This window comes from Cetorhinus maximus, chromosome 17 (assembly GCF_964194155.1).
Source record: "Cetorhinus maximus chromosome 17, sCetMax3.hap1.1, whole genome shotgun sequence".
Taxonomy (NCBI): domain Eukaryota; kingdom Metazoa; phylum Chordata; class Chondrichthyes; order Lamniformes; family Cetorhinidae; genus Cetorhinus; species Cetorhinus maximus.
This window is the reverse complement of record NC_135895.1, coordinates 23,766,838-23,788,294: the sequence shown is the minus strand read 5'-3', so window position 1 is coordinate 23,788,294 and position 21,457 is coordinate 23,766,838. Positions and strand designations below refer to the sequence as shown.

General features: G+C 41.8%; 1 protein-coding gene across 1 annotated transcript in view; it reads left to right on the top strand.

Moving 5' to 3' along the window:
- Positions 1 to 444: 444 nt before the first annotated feature.
- LOC144692735 (phospholipid phosphatase-related protein type 5-like) overlaps positions 445 to 21,457 on the top strand; it is a 118,811-nt gene continuing 97,798 nt past the window's right edge. Inside the window, exon 1 of the mRNA XM_078561818.1 lies at positions 445 to 648. Within this exon, the coding sequence (XP_078417944.1) occupies positions 445 to 648 (204 nt within the window). The remainder of the gene's footprint in view (positions 649 to 21,457) is intronic.

Sequence of the window (21,457 nt, the reverse complement as noted above, 5' to 3'; positions counted from 1 at the left end):
AATGTTGAAGGCACCAGGGAACATCAGTCCAGTTCACTGAATACCCGGAGTATTTGGGAGAGAGACAGAGAGCGAGAAGAGGAGGAGGGGTCTCTCACCCTTCCCACAGTCAAGGCTTGGATCTGAACTCGCTTCCCTAATTTATTTTAAGCCTTGCACGGCGACAACCACTGAACTGGTGTCGGCGGTGGATGTGTACAATGTGCGGGCAGTTCAGTCCTTTTTTGAATGGATTAGCCGCTTTAATGAGGCACTGGGTGCGGAGATCTGCCTAGCAAATCCTGCAAGTGAATGGAGCGATAGTTGCCGTGTCTTTTGAAGTGTGGATTATACAGAAATCACACAACAACAAGAAAAGGAATTTTGTTTTTTTTTATTTTTTTTTTGTTGTTGTTATTATTCAGCAGCCCCCCTCCCATCACCCACCCTCTTTCCTCCACGACAATGCTTTATTTCCAGCTGGTAATAATGGCAGGGACTGTCATGTTGGCTTATTACTTCGAATACACGGACACTTTCAACGTTCACGTCCAGGGATTTTTCTGCCATGACGGCTCGTACACTAAGCCCTACCCTGGACCCGATGAAAGCAGTGCCATTCCACCAGCTCTCCTCTATTCCCTAGTGGCCGGAGTCCCCCCTGTTATGGTAAGTTGGCCTCTCGCAACATGTCATAGGATTGCAGAAGCTAAGGCGCAGGGGGAGACAGTTCTTGCCCTAAGCTCCAGCATCGAGTTCTACTGTGGTGTGTGTTATATATTGCGTCGTTCTGTTGTGTGCAAGTGGGTTTTGTACATGACTGTGTGTGTGTGTATCTGTGTGTGTATCTGTGTATCTGTCTGTGTATCTATGTGTGTGTGTGAGTATCTGTGTCTGTATCTGTGCGTGTGTGTATGTGTCTGTATCTGTGTGTGTGTATCTGTGTCTGTATCTGTGTGTGTGTGTCTGTGTCTGTATCTGTGTGTGTGTATCTGTGTCTGTATCTGTGTGTGTGTGTGTCTGTGTCTGTATCTGTGTGTGTGTATCTGTGTCTGTATCTGTGTGTGTCTGTGTCTGTGTGTGTGTATCTGTGTGTGTATCTATGTGTGTGTGTGAGTATCTGTCTGTATCTGTGCGTGTGTGTATCTGTGTCTGTATCTGTGTGTGTGTGTGTGTGTATCTGTGTCTGTATCTCTGTGTGTGTGTGTGTGTCTGTACCTGTGTGTGTGTGTATCTGTGTGTGTGTGTGTGTCTGTGTCTGTATCTGTGTGTGTGTGTATCTGTGTGTGTGTGTATGTGTGTGTCAATTATTATTGACAGTTCGACCCGCATTTTGTATCAGCGGAGGATAGGCATTGGATCCCCCCTTTGTTTAACAGGCGTCCGAGATGAAGCAAGGGTTTACGACATGTGCTAGGGATTTGCCCCCAAAGCTCTCCAATCCCTTTCAAACTATCCCAACATTTTCTGCGCGAGGTCCAAACGCCGTTTACAGCTTTAAATGGAAGCAGCAGCCCCAGAGGTTAAGGACTGAGAATGTCTCCCAAGGATGGCCCATCAGTCCCCTGGCATTGATGCCTTCAGTGGAGCGGAGTTGTGAATGAATAGAGCAGTCTGGCCTTTAACATTAAAATTCACCAGAGCAGGATTTCACTGGAGCATCCCTGTACACCGAGTGGCGGGCTGGTGCTGCTGATTACTGAATTAAAAAACGATGCCGTTGGAAACAAAAAAGGGGGAATCGAGCGCTTTTCTGTTTCTAGTCCGTTGCAGTTGGGGAGGTTGGAGGGCAGGGTGGTAGCGTTTCGATATGTCACTTTTAAAAAGTGGAAGGAAAGCCAGACCAATTATTGCAGGCAGAGATTGGAGCGCTGAGCTTCTGAAGTATTCGCTCCTCTCATTTTTCTGCTGAATGGCAGTCCCCGCTGAATTCCAAGACCTAGCCCCAAAAAAATCCTTCTTGGTGCCGTTGACAAGCTGCTAAGCGCTTGGCGAGACGGTTTTGTGGGAGATGTTTGATTGGCAGAGGGGGAAGAGAGGGGGGAGAGAGCTACCAGGGGGTTAGAACAAGATACGTGTACTTATTATAGATGGATCCTGAATACAACAGTTATTGACCCAAGCGCTAGTAAATTCGGTTCCAGTTGTCACTTTGAATTAAGTGCCACAGGCGGAATGATAAAGGAAGAAAGAACAGATCAAATAAGCAATCGATCTGGAATAGCTACATCACTTGTTTAGTTTTTATTGCTATTTTTGCACACTGGGTGAGTTGGTTTAAAAAAAACACGACAATATATCGTTGCCTTCACACAAGAGACGAGAGATCGTGCACGTTAATATTTGAAGTGGAAGAGGCTATATTGTGTAGAAATCACAACACAATCTTTTTTTTTGCAACCTTTGTTTTTAGGGGCTGTGCTGTATCACTTATGGAGATTAATATTATAGAGTTATACAGAGATGTGCCGGAGCAATGTGAAGCCACAAGTTATAACTAAGTTACCATATTTCTAAAATAACAGTTACATTGTGGATTTGGAACAAGTATCCCCTATCAAAGTAATAGGATTTGGAGGCCGTCTTTATTCTGATAAGCTTATGAAAAGGGGAAATCATACCTTTTGAAATTTAGTTGAAGCAGAGCACATGACCTTTTCATAGCGGACAAGGCCCCAAATTCTTAAATTTACACATATTTGTTGAATGCTTTTGGCTGAGACCAAACCAGTGAAACCAATTTACAGCGATTGCAAGAAAAGCAATGGGTTTCACAATAAGGGAATCTCAGAGAATAAAAAGGAATACAGAAATTGTCCTTTTCAAATTAAATGTGATATTTTGTTCCTGTGATATTTTTCTGGGGTAGAAATTGCTGAATGCTGCATCTGTTATCAAGTAAAAAAATAGGCAAAGTAATGGCAAATTTAGCAGTGGAACAGTTCTCTGCGAGTGTTTTGGGCCATTGCTAAATTTATTTGGCTTTTCTTTAGGTGCGCCAAGCAGCAATTTAAAAATGACAATAGGCTGTTTGTTTATGCTAATAAAGAGCCTAATCTAGAAAATGGAGGGGCAAGAGTAGGCCATTCAATCTCTCAGGTATATTCTGTCATTCTATGAGATCATAGATCTGTACCTCAGCTTCATTTATCCACCTTTAATCCATATCCCTTGATACACTTAACTAACAAAAGTCTGTCAGTCTCCTTATTGAAAACATCAGTCGGCCAAGCCTCAATACCTTTTTGGGAGAGAGTTGCAGATTTTCACTACCTTTTGTGTGCCAATGGGCTTACTGATTTCAGTCTTAAATGATCACGCTCTAATTCTCAGGGTATGCTCCTTTGTGCTGGATTCTCTCACCAGAGGATACAGTTTCTCTGCATCTACCCTATCAATTCTCCTTATCATTTCAAGTACCTCAATTGGATCAACTTTCAAACTTCAAATTTATGCATTGTCTCCTTATAATTTAACCCTTTAATCCCTCTTTCTGTTCTGATGAAATGTACTGTACCCATTCCGAGGCCAATATTTCTTTTTGAAGGTTCGACCTCTATCACAAAGCAGAATACTCCAGACAGGATCTAATGAAGGCGCTGAACATCTGAACAGTAACTTCCTTACTTTTGTACTCCAGCCTCCTGGAGATAAAGGCCAACATACCTTTTTATTATTAATTGTACCTGTGCACTAACTTTTAGTCATTCATGCACATGCACACCAACATCCATCCCTTTTCTCCTCCACAGATCCCAGTTTCTCATAATTAAGATGATACCCTGAATCATCTTTCTCAGTTTCCAAGGTGACTGAGCACACACTTCCCCATAGTGAACTCCACCCGTCATGGTTTTCTAGCTCACTTTGTTTATCTAAATCCTTTAAAATTACAGGTTCCCATCCAAACAACCAACTATGCCTCCTAGCTTATTGTAATTTGCAAACTTGAATATACAGCTCTGTACTCCTCCATCCAATTCATTAAAATATATGGGGAAAAGCTGATGTACCAGTATAGATCCCCAAAGAACATTACTTATTACTTTCCATCAATCAGAAAATTAACCCTTTAATCATCCTTCTCCTAGCTTTGAATCAATTACTGACCCATGTCATGAAATTACTTCCAATTCCACGTACTTCCATTTTTGATAATAATCACTTGTGTGAACCTTCTCAAATGTCTTCCAGGTGTCCATATAGACAATATGCATAGATACTCCCTTATCTATCACACTAGTGACTTTCTCAAAAAATTTCTTTACAAATCCATTTTGCCTCCCTTTGATCAGTTAATATTTGCTCATGTTCTTAGCCACTGTACCTTTGATTGTAAATTGCTGTAACTTGATCGCAATTGATGTTAAAATGGTAGATCTGTAGTTTCCTGGTCTCTTCCTCCCTTTCCAAAGGAAAAATGGAATGACATTTGCAATTTTTCGTTCCAGGGCACAATTCCTGAATCTTGAAAGCCTTGGAAAATTATGACTAATGTATCTGAAATTTCCTCACCTACTTCATTTAACACCCTGAGGTGAAAAGCATCACATCCTGAAAATTTGACTATCTTAAGTGCCTGTATGTTCCCACTTATCATTTTTACTTTACATTAAAATTTCTCCCCATTATTTTTAGGTTCACTGCTGGTGTTTTATTCTCCTCGATGCATTAATTTAACAAGTTAGCTATTCCTTTAGGGTGAATTAATGTCTCACTTGCATCAATCATAAATGGTCCCATATTCTTTTTTATTGCTCTCTTTTGCTCAGTCTATTTCTATAAACTTTTTCTATTAGCTTTGATGCTTTTTGCAACGATTTTTCAGATTCCACTTTTGCACTTCTTACTAATTCTTTGCATCCCTATGATGCTTTGTATAGTTCTGCCAGTCAGCGTTTCATTTTTCCTTGCATTTGTGTAAGTCATTTCTTTTAGCTTTGAACCTCAATTTGATGGCCATGGTTGCTTAACCGCACAACCAATACCTCTGACTCCTCTTGGAAAATGGCTTGTGGTGAACTGAGCAGGCGCCAGGGCTGCTCAACTCAGGATTCTTCAGTGGGTGCTACCATCAAATGGTTAGTTTAGGGAAGGAAAATGGTTGAAATGTTGCTGTGGAGTTAGGAGAAGCAGTAATGCTTGTGTACCTCCACAGTATTGTAGGACTTCTCGAGTCCAATCTTGAGAAAGGCTCAGACTCTGAAGACAAGTTAACCTTCAAGATTTTTTGAACTAGTATATGATTACAAGCAAGCATGTAAGTATTTGATATGTCTACGTGGAGTACCCATTGAGGACCAGGACCAACCTAGGTAAGTCCTTGATCAGAAGTGCCCTCCAAAGATACCTTGCAGACTGCATTTGCACTTCTACCTGAACATGCTTTTTCAAAAAAAAATCATGACATGAGGTAACACTAGCAGCATACAAGTGCTAGGAGGTCTTGTGACTTAGTAGGTAGTGCCCTGCATCTGACCCACAAACTCTGGGTTCAAGCCCCCACCAGGGCTTGGTTGCCACAGACGGAGCACTCATGGTGTGGTTCAACAGGTTAATAATCAGCCTGCTAACCCTTCCAACAGCTCCTCACAGGGAAATCAGAATTGTTCAGCTCTGCAATATATTGCTTGACTCGTCTCTGTGTAAAACCATTAAACACATGGTCCTATCGCTTGTCATTTACTTAAGATTACTTTAACTTATTTTTCTTGTTCTTCCCAGTGCCATTTCCCTACACTTAGACTAACCTATTCTATGCTAACTCACTCCCCACTCGACTATTTTGACTTAAAGTCATGTGGTACAGATTTCATCTAAGATCCCTAAGGTCTAGATCAGGGAATACTGTTAATTGCATCTACGACAGCTGTATTTGATTCTGCTAGACCATCTGATTATAGAGAAGTCTCAGACTAGAAGGTTAACCTCAATCTCCCTGTCCACCATACAAGCTGTTTGGCTTTTGTTCAGATACTATCTCCCTATATTTCACCCATGACTCTCTTTACTTATACCAAATTGTTAACCTACTATAGTACACACAATTCTATACTGTCCACTTGCTTGGATATGTGCTGCTGCAACAATTCTCAGGAAGCTTGACACTATCCAGCCAAACAGTCCCTTTGAATGGCACCTCATCCAGCATTGCAGGGACCACCTTCATCACATGGGCAGCAGCTGTTCAAGAAGAAGGTCCTTTATTTCATTCTCAAGGGTAACAAGGGATGAACAAGAAATACCAACTTTGCTAGCAATGCCTACAACCTGAGCATGAAAGGGCCAAATTCGTAAAACACCATAAGGAATTTATTTTGGAAGATTCTAATCATAATAGCCAAAAGAATGCCAAGTTACAATATTACCAGCCATAAATTAAAATCATCTTTGTCAAAATATGGGAAACCTGCTGTTACTGGAGGGGTTTATGTGTATTTCATATGTATGCAATTTGTTAGAGCTTTCAATGTGTCCATTTGAAAATCAGCTCTAAAGCACTATATTTTTTCCAACTGTTGAACACCTTTTCCAAGCACATAAAGCCTAACCCTGTGAATGCTATCTTTACAAGCTCTCCCAGTAGAATACATTTATATGATTTGAATAAGAGCTTAAGAAAGATAAAAATTATTGCTGTAATTTAAAATGTGTTCCAATTTTGCTTATTTAGTTTGTACTGTAGCCTGTTCCCTGGCATTACATAAGAGCCTTGTTTTCTACAATGCCTTAAAAAGGTGAAGATTCTCAAAAATGAGTGCTCCAAAATTGATTGTATCACCCACCTCATATATGAAACTATATATACAAATGTCACCTGTTGAAAAGAAACCATAGATTCTCCAATTATGATCTTAAAATGACAGGGTATCTCAGTACTTTATGTATCTAAAAGTTTAATTGTTCAGAGTTTAAATGGCACATCTGCACATTAAATACTTTTGAGATACTTGTTATAATTTGAAAATATTCAACATGTTGCCAAAAGCATGTCGTTTGTACTGTTTGGCAAAGAAACACCCTGTAATATTTGACATGCGTTGTCATTTTTCTTGGGCTGTAAAATAACAAAATACCTATGGGATTTTCTACATGAACAATATTTGTTTTTGATTATGGAAACAAAATCCAAGACAAAACCTATTTTTTAGTAAAATGGCAAAACAAAATAAATTGTCTTACTTTAGCTCCAGTTGCTCATTACTAGCCAGCCAGGAATCTTGTTTGTCAAGTGTTCTCTGTCTTCCTTTCAATGAATAGCAGGAGGAACAGATTTTTGTGTAGTTCCTTAATTGTATGTAGATAATAAAACTGAAGCTTTTACATGGAACACCATGCAAGGAACAAAATGATATATTTTTCCAAAAATAATTGGAATCAACAATATCATGCCAAGTCAGTGAACAAGGACTAGGTTTATCCATCTACAACTATAGAATTTCCATTGTTTGCTAGAGGTTGTGGTACCTTTCTAGTTAGGTCTTTAAATAAGTAGATCTGTTCCTTAACAGTAACAGAAGGTCATGTAAGAATTTCTCAGACACATTAACCTTATGACTGGTTCATGTAAAGCCTAGTAAACATTTGATCGAAAATGACCAAAGTTCTCAATTTTCCACTATATTTGCAAAGATGCTCTTTTTTTATTTAAAATACTTGTATTAGCTATTTCAGCAATGCTACTTCTAAGAACCATGCATATAAAGCCAAACCTTCAGGATCACTGTATCCTACAAACCTGCAGTTTTATTCTCTATTTACCTATGCCTGACAAAGTGTTTCATTCAAAGACAAGTGAACATTAAGCAAAAATGCTTAGGTTACAGACGATGATTGCTTTTTACCAATAGCACAGTAATTGTTCATTAGCATTAATATGCCTTTATAATCATATTTCAAAATTGAAGACCAACTTGTAAAATGGAAGTTTCCATTAACCATAGTGAAGCACTTCCTGTTGTTATTAAATATAGCAGAAAATACTTTGCAGCTCTATTCATCTGACTAAGTCATGGTATCACAACTAGGGAAAGGCTTATGTGATCACAAGTGGTTCCTGAGATTATCAACACCAACAAAAACTTGTATTTATATAGCATTTTTATGTAGGAAAGCATCCCAATCACGGAGCAGGTTTTTACTCCAATTTCTTATGTTCATATAGTCAGACAGGAGATAGTTTGGATACAGAATGGACATATTCCCATGAAGGGGTGAAAGGGCATCCAAAGCTAGAACTCCTTGGATGATTGATGACAAAGAGGTTAAACTGAGACAGAAAAAGGAAGCTCATGAGGATTATACGGTTCGTAATAGGATAGAAAACTAAACTAATTATAGAAAGTGCAGAAGAGATCTAAAAAAAGGAATAAGAAGGCAGAAGAGAGAATATGAGTAAACATTAGCAGTTAGCATAAAAAGGGACCCAAAAGTCTGTTATAAACATAGAAATAATCAAAAGGTAGTCAAAGACGTTAATTAGGGACCAAAATGTGGATCTTTTTGAGGAAGCAGAGGGCATGAGTGGAGCAAAAATGAATACTTTGCATTTGTCCTCACTAGAGAAGAGGATGCTGTCAATGTGGCAGCAAAGCAGAAGGGAATAGAGAAATTGGATAAGACAAAAGTGGATAAAGAGGAGGTACTTAAAAGGTTGGTAGAGCCAAAGTAGAAAAGTCACTCCATCTGACATATATATCATAGGTTACTGAAGGAAGTAAGGGTGGAAATTGTGTAGGCTCTGGCCATGGTCTTCAAATGCTCTTTGACATTGGAGTGGTGTCACTAGAGAGGATTGCAAATGTTACACCGATGGATAAAAAAGTGAAGAGAGATAAATGCAACAACTATGGCCAGTCAACCTAACATTGATGGTGGGGATAAAAGCAAAATACTGCGGATGCTGGAAATCTAGAACAAAAACAAAAATACCTGGAAAAGCTCAGCAGGTCTGACAGCATCTGCGGAGAGGGGTGCAGTTAACGTTTCGAGTCCGTATGACTCTTCATCGGAACTAAGGAAAAATAGAAACGAGGTGAAATATAAGCTGGTTTAAGCAGGGGAGGGGGGGATGCGGTGGGACAGGTAGAGCTGGATAGAGGGCCAGTGGTAGGTGGAGATTGCCAAAAGATGTCATAGACAAAACAGGACGAGCAAGGGACAGATAGCCCTAGTGGGGGTGGGGTGGCTGTGGGATCGAAATAGGTTAAAAGGTAGAGATAAAACAATGGATGGAAATACATTTAAAAATAATGGAAATAGGTGAGAAAAGAAAAAATATTTATCAATTATTGGAAAAAGGGGGATCGGAAAGGGGGTGGGGATGAAGGAGAGAGTTCATGACCTAAAGTTGTTGAACTCAATATTCAGCCGGGAAGGCTGTAAAGTACCTAGTCGGAAGCTGAGGTGCTGTTCAACTTCTGGAGACAAAATAAATCAGCATTTGGAAAAATATGAGCTAATGAATTAAAGTCAGCATAGATTTGTAAAAGGCAAATCAGGTTTTAGACTGGGTTAAGTTCTTTGACGATGTAACAGATAAGGTTCATGAAGGGTTTTTTTCTATTCAACCATGGAAGCCACTGGCTAGGCCAACATTTACTGCTCTTGTCTAGAGGGCATTTTTTAAGAGTCAACCACATTGCTTTTGGTCTGGATTCACATGTAGGCCAAACCAGGTAAAGGCAGCAGATTTCCTTCCCTAAAGGGAATGAGTGAACCAGATGGGTTTTTATGATAATTGGCAATGGTTTTGTGGTTATCGTCAGACTTTTAATTACAGGTTTTATTGAATTCAAGTTTCACCATCTGCCATTGTGGGATTCAAATCCAGGACCCCAGAGCATTACCCTGCATCCCTGGAAAGCTAGTCCAGTGACAATGCCACTATATACTGCCTCCCCCTAGTGCTGTGGTTGGTGTTATGTATGTTGTACAAAGTACCACATAATAATACACTTGTTAGCAAAACTGAAGCCCACAGGAATTAAAGAGACAGTGACAGCATGGATATAAAATTGGCGAAGGGACAGAAGGCAGGAGATAATGGTGAATGGCTGTTTTTTAAGACTGGAGGGTACAGCGGGTTTCTCTACTGATCGGTGCACAGAGTACAATTTCAAAATTTGCAGAACGTATGAATCTTGGAAAGGAGATGAACAATGAAGAGTATAGTAACAGCCTTCAGGGCCAGTAAAATCAGCATATTCATGATGGATGAAATTTAATGCATAGAAGCATGAAGAAATACATTTTGAAAAGAAGAATGAGGAGATGTCATATTCCTCCATTACAATAGTGACGACACTTTAAAAGTAATTCATTGGCTGTAAAGCATTTTGCGACATCTGGAGCAGAATTTTATACCCCCTCCCAGTGGGTTTGTGGAGAGGAGTCCATAAAATTCCTTGAGTGGCCTTCCCGCCTGCCCCCGGCCTGTCCTGAGATTTCGCGTGGGGAGGGTGAGGGCTGCCCTCGGCCTAGTGGAGGCCCTTAAGTGGCTAATTTTAGGCCACTGAAGGGCTGCTTATAACCTGGCCTCAATTTTGAGGCTGGTGGGAGGAGTTCAGGGACAGGGTGAAGCCTGGCAGGTCACATCGCTCAGGCCTCTGCTAGAAGGGGAGGGTGCCACCTTCAAGGGCCCCAATTTCACATCAGGGCTCCCCCCTCACCCAGGTCTTCCCCCTGCGGGTGTTCCACCCAATCCCCCGGGCCTCTCCATCAGGACCCCCAGCCTACACTTCCCAGTGCACCGAGGCTTCTCCTCTCCTCCCCACCTTGGGATCCCACTGCACTTACCTGTCTGGACTTTGGGACTTAGAATCTGGGGACTGCATGTCCCAGTTCTATCCACTGCTGCCATTGATACTGCTGGAACTACAAAGCTGCCAGCCAGTCAGATTAGCTGTAGCTCTCTGAGGCAGGTTTTGCTTCCAAGTGATGTGAAGTGTTGCTAATCCTTTATAAAACACTGGTTAGGTTTCAACTGGAGTATTCTGTTCACTTCTGGGTACCACACTTTAGATAGGACATCAGGGCCTTAGAGAGAATGCAGAGAAATTGCAAAGAGAGATTACACAAATTAGGGTTCCACTCCCTGAGGAGATCGCAAAGGAGATTTGATCAAAGTTTTCAAGGCATTAAGAGGAACAAAAAAGATTAGATAGAAACTATTTTCACTAGCTTGGGATCAAGTCTTGGGCTTGGGAGCATAGTCTGAAAATTCGAGTCAGGCCTTTCAAGAGTGAAATTGGAAACTGTTTCTATACACAATGGGTGGTAGGAGTTTGGAAATCTCTCCTGCCAAGGATAATTGATGCTAGATCAATTGTAAACTTTAACTCTGAGATTGGCAGATTTTTTGTTAACCAAAGGTGGGTCAAGGGCAGGTATATGGAGTTAGGTCATACATCATCCATGCTCACATTGAATGGCAGAACAGGCTCAGGGGCTAAATGGCTAACTCCTGTACCCATGCTCCCAATAGTCTGATAGCCAATTTTCTACCAAAAAGCTGGCATGGACCAGATAATCTAGTGACCACCTTCCATGCTGTAGCATTCTATGATTTCACAATGGAAGGGCCTTTGTAAAATAATTGCAGTAGAATTACATGTATAATACAGCTGTGATTCCTCAGTTTTACACCTCCTAGTTCCCAACTGCTGTGCCCCCTCCCTATCCTGATCACTGCCCCACTCCCTCTCCCAATAACTGACCCTACCACTTCCTGATCACTGGCACCTTTTCGCTTCTGATCATTGCCTCCTTTTCTCTCCTGACCATCACCTCCCTCCATCTCCCAATCACTGCCTTTTCCCTCTCCTGGTGATTGTCCCCCTCCCTCTCCTGATTACTCCTCATTTCTGATTGTTTTGCCTCCCTCTCTGTCTCTGGCAGCTCCTACTGAAGAATGCTCAATTTCACTAGTGTGCTTTCTGGCGATGTCCAGCAGCCTTTTGCCAATCATCAATCTCATGCAAACGACACCTGAGGCCCACCTGATATTTGACCTTGGGCGTATCCATTCTAGCACCACATGAACCATTAATTTGTTTGCTCTGAGCTTGTGCAGTATGCACAATTTTCCAACATGCCCCAGTAGGAATTTCTGACTGTAAACTAAGTGCTATGCATTATGAGACAGGATTTCTGACAGGCCTTCCAAATGTTTCCAAAACACACTCGGAACAATTTTTATTTTTAACTTCCGATAATGTTTACATTTTCATTCTTATCAACGGCTGAATTAAACTGCTTAAACTTCATCCCAGAGAAAATCAGCCAAGAAAGAAGCAAACAGCAGCTGCCGTTCCTGTTATTTACAGCTACAAAGACAAACACTGAATTTATTTTCCCTCAGTAAAAAGCCTCTCAGCTTTTCATTTAGCTTCAACATAGCTTAGGCAACAGTAGGAATGGAGCAATAATGCCTCAGAATTAGTGGACGATGACATGCCATTGTTGTGAACACTGCAATCTTCCTCTGGGCCAACTGCTGGGCAGCTCGAGCATCTACCTGAGTCAGGGTCTTTTGGTATGCATTCTTATATGGATAATATGGATTCTCAACATAGAACCTGGTTTGTCACTTTAGGACAGATTTATGTTGAGATTGTGCAGTGCCTCTGTCCTGTAACTGGCAGTCCAGCTGAAGAAGAGCCCACAGATAGGTTTCACCATAATGAGGGATGCTCCATCAGGTTCCATTACACCTGTTAAGGTTACTGTCACTGTGCCCACCATGAGATCAGACCCCACCTCCGCAGGCTTCTCCTTGCTCTGACTAGGAAGTGAGTCTGTACCCAATATTGTCGGGCACTGATTTCCGTCCGCAGCCCGCTGGGTAAAGGCTAAAATTATTTGGTCCTCAAAATAGACAGGGCCTCCCTCCATGACCATTGGTTGGCTGGCAGATACCTTCCTCCCACAACTAATTGAACTGTCCAAAGTTTGTAAGGGGGAACAATCCACCTTAGAGTGTGATTAGCTCTGATATTCATGGGGAGGTGGTGAGGGTGTGGGCAAGGCCAAAAATGGCTGAAGAATCAACTGTGCTAATATTTAGTAGACTAATCATTATGATAGTTGCCCTAGAATAGAAAATCACTCAGGGCCCAAGTCAGCACTTCCATGCTGGGTAGAAGCTCCACCTCTCAGGAGATGCCTGCCAATTTGGAAAATTTGGAGCCTTATCTTTTGTAGCCCAGCCATTACTTGAGTACCATAGATTTCAGATCAGTCAGATCTCATGAGTTAACAATAGAGCATGAGGAGAAACAACTGCCGTGAATGTACGAGACTCCCCAATGACCCAACTAGATTAATTCATTGACAAGTCATCCACTGTATATTTAAATAAATTATAGATTCTTGTTCCATCTGTTGCAAGGCACTGAAGCACAAGAGACACAGAGAAAGAAAGGGGAGAGTACAATGGAATCGGTGGGAGACGCATAGACATATTTTGTTGAGAATTGAAAGAATAGGCATGATATGGAAGAGTGGAAACATGTTAGGCGGTGTGAAGAATCACAGTAAATTACATTGATTATCTATGCAGATTATGCATATTAACATTTCAAAATTGCTTTGCTGCCTTATTTTCTCTGTTCATCTGCAGACAATCCTTCGAGTTAATTCTAGTTTCTGAATTTTTTTTTGTGTTCGCCCTTTCATCTTGATCCTTTTCTGGCCTTCAGGCCTCATAGCTTCTATCATTCACCTTATTCACCTCAGCCTGGCATAGATTAACTCATTCCTCTCATTGCTGCTGAGGTATTATAGGACAATTGCTGGGTTTGCCTGCTTAGCAACAGTGATTGCCGTTCAAACATAAGTCATTGTATCTAAAATACTTCCTAAGGCTTGACAAGGCACCATATAAGTTCAGAAACTTCCTAGTTATTTCTGCAAAGATATACTTGATTTCTAAATGTTCACCAACGTGAGAAATGTCAGCAATGAGGAAAAGTTACTCAGTCAAAATCCATCAACCGCAGGAATGCTCTATGCACAGATACAGAGTAAAACTGAAAGGCATCTGGATGCCTCAGCCACAATCTCAAAATAGCACCTTTTACTAGACAAGTGTGATTTTCTTCTACCATTTTTCATGCCAATTAATTTTTATAGCTTTTCTCACAGATATTCAATATAGTGCCAATTTGTGTTGAACTTTGAGTGTGAAGTGAAATTGAATCTCACAGCAACAATATTGAGGTTCCTCAAGTTCTTTCACAATTGACCCTTACAACAACCAGAAAGAGCTGGACCTGAATTTCACCCTTGGTGGGCGCGCGCGATCAGCGGGCCCGGGACTGGCTGGGAAACGGGTCTCCGCCTGTGATCAGCCCACGACCACGATTTCACGCTGGCTGGCCAATTAAGGCATGCCCAGCGTTAAACGTGTCTTCCCAATGGTCGGGAAGGGCCGGGTGGGGGTGGGGGCCTGTCAGGCGTCGGGTCCAATGACAATCCGGCAGGTGATTTAAAAACAGCGCACGCAGCTCCTTGAAGGCTGCCAGGGAAGAACATATCTTCTGAATTCTGGGGAGTGAAGCTATGGCCTCAACAACGGCTGGAGACGCCAGGCGGGATGGCAGATTGGGTAGGCACATGGCTCCCTGGTTTTCGAACGAGTGCCTCACGGCTCTATTGGACGAAGTGGCTACCAGGAGGGACACCCTCATCCCTGGAGATGGAAGGAGGAGCCCATCGCAGCTGACAAAAAGAGCTTGGGAGGAGGTGGCAGCCGAGGTCAGCAGCCACGGTGTTGTGTGGCGTGCATAAGCATAGTGCCAGGAAAGGCTCAATGACCTGCTGCGCTCAGAAAGGGTGAGTACCGTGTTGACGTGGGTCAGTGTGGTGAAGTGTTAAGGGTTGGCCGTCCCCCCTTGGAGCTCAAGGGCGTTAGAGTCTGAGGGCCAGCTGTCAGTGATGCCAGAGCTGTGATCCAATGTCCTAGGTGGGCAGGGGCCAAAATCGGCAGCCCACCCACCATATTTAAATAAATAATTAAAGGTCATTTGGACTTATTACTAAGCCAGGGATATTACATTGCCAAAGCCATAATATGGTTGGCTTGAGCAGGCAGGCGGGAATGTATTGTATGCATTTTGAGGCCAGGCTGAAAAAGGCCAGGAAGGAGGGGCACTCCAGGGCACCCCCACAAGATGTCACACCTCCCTTCATTCCTCACCTCCTGCCCTCCAAAACCAAGCCCCCCATTCCCTTCTCTTCCCTCCCTGGCTCTCGTAATCCTCCCTCCCCTAAAAGCCCAGGACTTAACCTGTCTCTGGCAGTCATCACTCTTCTTCCTGGTCCTCCTTGCAGTCCCAGCAATGCCCATTCTTTAGCTCTGAATGTTGCCATGGCTCCTAGAGCTTCTGGCCAATCTGAATGGCTGGGATCTCTTGAGGGCGGGACATCTTCTTCCAGAGGGGTGGAAGTTCCATTCTCACTTAGCTTGGCCTGCTGGCAAGGGGTGTTATAGCTACGGAGCGAGCAATTTTCAGGTGCGTTGGCTGCCAGCCGACTTTCCTTCCTACTGGTGGGGGCCAGAAATCCACACCCCCACCTCCCATAAAATCCAACCCATTGACTCGAACTCAAAACGGGGAAAGATAACGGACAGTTTACAAGGTGAATGGTGGATATGGGAAACAATAGAGGTCGATAGTGTCAGTGAATTCAAGAGCAGAATGAATGGCCATTTGGCAGAGAAGATCCTTGAGGAATATGATGGGTAAAGTACTTTTCAAAGTTTGGAACTGGCCGGATGGTGTCTTCCAGCCCTCCATGTCCTGATGTTAATTGGGTATGAACTTCTGCGATTGCCCAGTGGCAACCCGAATCTGAAATAATGAGCGTGGCAAAAGTCTAGTACAGTCCCTGCCATTGATAATGGGCAGGTAGTGTTGCTGCACTTTATAAGTTTCCACTTTATAAGAAGCTGATGGTAAAATTGCCAATTCTGTTAGCAAAATTTTGAAGAGCCCAGTAATGTTTATGTTTGCGTCGATTAAAGTTTCCAATGAGCAATAATGACTTGAATCCAATAAGGGGGAATAAATCGTTAAACACACACTAAATCCAGACTTGGAAACAGCTTTTTAAGTAAAATTGTCCTCTCAAAAATAAATGGACAGTTTTGGCCAGTGGAGAAACTTCGATACTCTCAACTAGAAATAGCTTTCATGACAAGGTATTGTTCAACTATTGTAGAATCTCTAAATGTAACAAGTCTGCTCCCCCGTTGTCTGAAACAGCCAGAGTGTTTAATGGGCTGAATTGTCCGGACTTCAAAACTCTTCAGCAGGACAATTTTCTGGTCCCATTTGTATTCACAGCAGCAGTGTGCCTCCCAGGGTAGTTTTAGAGGAGGCACCTAATTAAGATGCCGCCTCTGGGATGCCTGTCCAATTAGGGGTGGTGAGCAGCTTGTACAGATGTGTGGGTGAGTCAGCAAGGCCCGCTGGCAGCCTTCATCATGTGTGCAAGGAGAAACGTTGCTGCTGTGCATGTGGTTTAATTTATTTGTCGTGCTGCTCCAGCCTCCTGTTCTGCATGCACCTCCTGTTACCTGGCCAACACAGACACAGCAGAGGGCCTGTGCCATGCTGGGCAAATCTCATTTTTACCAGAGGATCGATGCAAATAGGTTGCTGATATGTCTTCATTGGTTTCCCGCCACAGCTGGGCGGGTTGCTATCACTGCACCGAAACTTCCTCTGGGAAGAGCTTGAAGAGGTTGGAACACATTGGGGAAATGACTAATCTTTTTTCTCCCTGATTCTCTAGGTCTCCCCACCCCCACCTCCAAATATGCCTCCATGTCCCTAGGAAAATTCCCCCAAACGTCTTTTAAGCAACGCCTCTGTAATTAACTTCAGTGGAAATGGCAAATAGTTAGCTCCATTTGCCTGATATAAGAACATAAAAGCATAAGAAATCAGAGCAGGAGTAGACCATTCGGCCCTTTCCAGTCTGCTCTGCCATTCAATTTGATCATGGCTAGACTTCTGTCTGTTAGGAGACGCTAGTTGGTAAAGCTGAGTTCTTTAAAAATCCCAGAGGGAAACTTTAAACAGCTGTCATAGCCTGTATTTTTAAGTGGTATGTTTGAGGTGCAACTCTAAATTCAGGAATCATACCACCAGTTCTCGAGAGGTTTTATATTAAACTAAATGAAGCATTTTATTAAATTACAACACATTAAACACATTAAACACATTAAATTACTACTATCATAACTTTCAACAAATTCCTAAACTAATCTCCATTAAGGCAACAGCAATCCATAGACTTAACCAGATACCAGGCAAAGCATTTTCACCTTACAAATTCAAAATGAGGTTCTTTTCACTTTGGTTCCTTTGGGGACAGTTGCAGGTTTAAGCTGCTTGATCTTACATTGCCTCTGCCCTGCACACATGAAAACTGCTATTAGTTGTATCCAGCACATCTCATTGAATGTAAATCCGCATTGTATCACCAGCCTCTTTGAACTCCACCTCTTCTAACAATAAAACCCCTTTCATAGTACCAATTTCATTAGTAATATAAACATATTGCTTGGTCTCTGTTAGCTAGGTGCTAGGTTTCACCCCACTTCTTGAATGGTCCATTCAAAAAATGCAAATGCACTCTACCTCTCTTACACCTCAAAACTAGTACACATCAAAGCACCCAGACTAGCTGGCTTTAATCCAATTAAGACACACCCACTGACTAAACCTCTATTTTAAAAGAAAAACATTTTCCGATAACATTATATACATTAATAGCTTCATGAGATCCCCCTCCCTAATGAAAAGTGAACCGTCACAATTCTAAAATACGGCTTCATTTTAATAACCCATCTCACACTATCTCCTAATACTTATTACACTATTACATTACCAGTTGCATGCATTAACATAACAATATATATATACAGATGTCCTTGGTACCAACAGAAATCATTTCAGGTCAGTGTCTAGGTTTTTCAAAAAATATCCCACTCCCCTTTAAGCTTCAAACTCTTGATAACGAATCTGCGAACAGATTTTCTCTTCCAGAAATATGAATAATCCATTGATTAAATGGTTGTAACAATAGACTCCCACAAAAGCCTTGCATTTTTGTCTTGAAATTTGTCCAAAAACCTCAAAGGGTTAAGGTCTGTATAAACAATTGTTTCTGATGAATTGTTTGCAACATGAATTTCAAAATGCTGCAATGCTAACACCAAACTCAAAGTCTCTTTTTTGATCATCGAATATCTTCTCTGTTGTACATTCAGCTTCCATGAAAAATGCCCTATCGGTTTTTTAATTCCAATGTCATCTTCTTGTAACAGTACAGCCTCAATGCCTATATCACTTGTGTCAACAGCCAACTTGAATTTCTTAGTATAATTGGGTACTGCCAAAACTGGTGTCGTAATTAATACAGTTTTCAAACAATCGAATGACTTCTGACACTCCAGTTCTTGTTCTTTCTTGATCATTTTTAGTAGTTCAGTCAGTGGAGTAACCACTTGGCTAAAATTTGGTACAAATTTCCAGTAAAACCCACTCATGCCCAGAACTCTCAAAACTTCTCATTTTGTTGTAGGCACTGGGGAATCCATGATAGCCTTGACTTTCGCATCTCTTGGATCCACCTTACCATGTCCAATGGTATGACCCAGATACATAACTTGCGCTTTTGCAAATTCACTTTTAGCCAAGTTCATCACCAAATTAGCTTCTTGTAGTCAAGTGAGTAATTCTTCCAGATACTGTAAATGCTTCTCCCACATCTGACTGAAAAGGATTAGATCATCAATATAAACAGCACAATTCCTCAGACCTGCAATTACTTTGTCAGCCTTTGAAATGTCTGAGGTGTATTCTTCATACCAATGGCATGACTTTAAACTGATATAGTCCATTTGGTATTACAAAAGCTGATCTCTCCTTTGCTCTCTCCAGCAACAGTCCCTCCAATATCCTTTTAGCAAGTCAATCTTTGTGATAAATTTGATTGTCCCATTTTCTCAATGCAATCCTCCAACCGTGGTATGGGATATGAATCTGCTTTTGTCACCACATTCACTTTTCAATAGTCCACACACAGTCTTTGTGTTCCATCTGGTTTCCAACCTTAACATTGGCGGGCAGGCTGGGAGCCCTGGCGGGCTTCAGAAAAAGCATGAAACCTCATCCACGGGTGGGAAAAGGTTTCATGAGGGTTTTTAAATTTTTAATAAAGGCTTCAATAAAAGTTATGGACATGTCCCAACTCACGGGACAGTGTCACATGAGGGGACATGTCGGGGAAATCTTTCTATCATTTGTATAAAAATTTTTAATTTGGAGCCGATCTCCCTGAGGCAGTACTTAGCCTCAAGGAGATCAGTGTGCTCTTTTGCGTGCATGCCTGAAAGAGTGCACTCTCGGCTGAGGGAATCCCTCCCCCCACGCACCCCCCCTCTCCCCCCCACAGCCCACACAGGGAGTGCATAGTGCATAGCGTCATGCTGGGCAGGCCTTAATTGTTCCGCCCACGTAAGATGGCGGTGCGCCCCCAACTGGGGGCGCTGATCGGAGGTGCACCTTCCTGCGCCCACTCCCGCACTTCCCCCCAAATGAGGGGAAATTTTTCCCATAGTTTTTAAAGTTTTATGCCACCTTTCCAAAGATCCTTGTGACTCTGGATGATAAGCTGTTGACTTAAACTGTTTTATCCCCAAACTGTTCATTACTTCCTTAAACTGCTGTGACATAAAATTTGACCCCCTGATCTGATTGTATTTCCTTAGGTAAACCATATCTTGTAAAAAAATTTAATTAACTCTTCAACAATCTTCTTAGTTGTAATATTTCTTAAAGGCATTGCTTCAGGAAACCTGGTAGATGCATCCATTATTGTTAATAAATGCTGATTTCCACTTTTAGTCTTAGGAAGGGGTCCTGCACAATCAATTATGACCCTGGTAAAAGGTTCTTCAAATGCTGGCATTGGGATTAAAGGTGCCTGCTTAATCACTGCTTGTGGTTTTCCTGTTATTTGACATGTATATCAGGTCCTACAGAATTTGACTACATCCCAATGCAATCCTGGGCAAAAAAAATACCTCTGTATCTTTCCCTGTGATTTCCCAATTCCTAAATGCCCCCATTGGGATTTCATGAGCAATCCGCAGAATCTCATTTCTGTACCCTACTGGGATAACAATCTGATGCACCTCCCTCCAGCTTTCATTTGCTGAGACATGATCCGGTCTCCACTTTCTCATCAAAATACCTCCCTGAAGATAATAACATACTGGAATACATGTTGCTTCTGTTTCTGTATAAGCTTTCTGATATAACTGTTTTAACTGCAAATCATTTTTCTGTAATTCCACTAACTCTTTGAGTTAAACATTTCGGCTGAACTGTCCTGTATTCTTTCCTCCGGAACAATGTTATCAAACACAGTGCCAGCTATTTAGATTTCGACACCATCTTCTTGCCTTTGAACTGCTTCCTTACCTCATTTGCCTTGTTCTTCCCTATGAGCCTTTGATCTCGTTACAACACAATCAGGAAACAATCCAGGATGTTCCTTCTGTAAGACCTCTGTTGAAAACACTTCTACAGGTTGCTCAACTACCATAGGCATCACCCAAATTTGCAATTCAGCTATATCATTACCCAGAATAAATTGAGCCCCTGCAATGGGCATTTTTCCATCACGCCAATTATAACTTCACCTGTCTTCCATTTGCTCTTTAAATTTACCTTCCACAACGGAATAGATTTAGCATCTCCATGAACCCCACTTATTATTACCTTCTCCTTCAATACTCCCTTTGAACAACAAATGTCACTATCCCTCAACATTAATGATGGACTAGCCCTTGTGTCTCTTAAAATGTTAACATCTTTACCTTCTGCACCCTGTACACATGGAAAGACTTTCCCTTCATATACAAAATCTTTAAACATTTCTGCAACCTGCTCCTCAGAATTCTCTTGAGTAAACTGTGAACACATTCCCACTTCTTTACCTTTCACTGATTCTCCCTGTTTCACCTGTACACAAACCATTGGTTTCTCCTGTGCCTGAACCTCAGAACCCACAGTACTTTTACTTTCAGAGCATTCCTGTACCCCAATAATTCCAACAGATTTTTCCTGCAATCTCCAACACACTGACTTTGTGTGCCCCACATTATTACAATGAAAACACCTCAATTTTCGAATAGCACTTCTATCTTCAGCACCTTCCTTTTTATCCTAAGAAAACCTCCCTGGGAACTTCCAGCTACTCCTTCTCTTCCCTGACTAGCTGCCTTCCTTTCACCTTCCCACTTTTTGTCCTTTTCCAATTTTCAAGAGTGACAAAAAAAGGTTTAGCTCTATGAATGAACTCATAATCGTCAGCTATCGCTGCTGCTTGTCTTACAGTATCGACCCTCTGTTCCTCCACATGAGTTCTCACTGCTGAAGGGATTGAATCTTTAAAT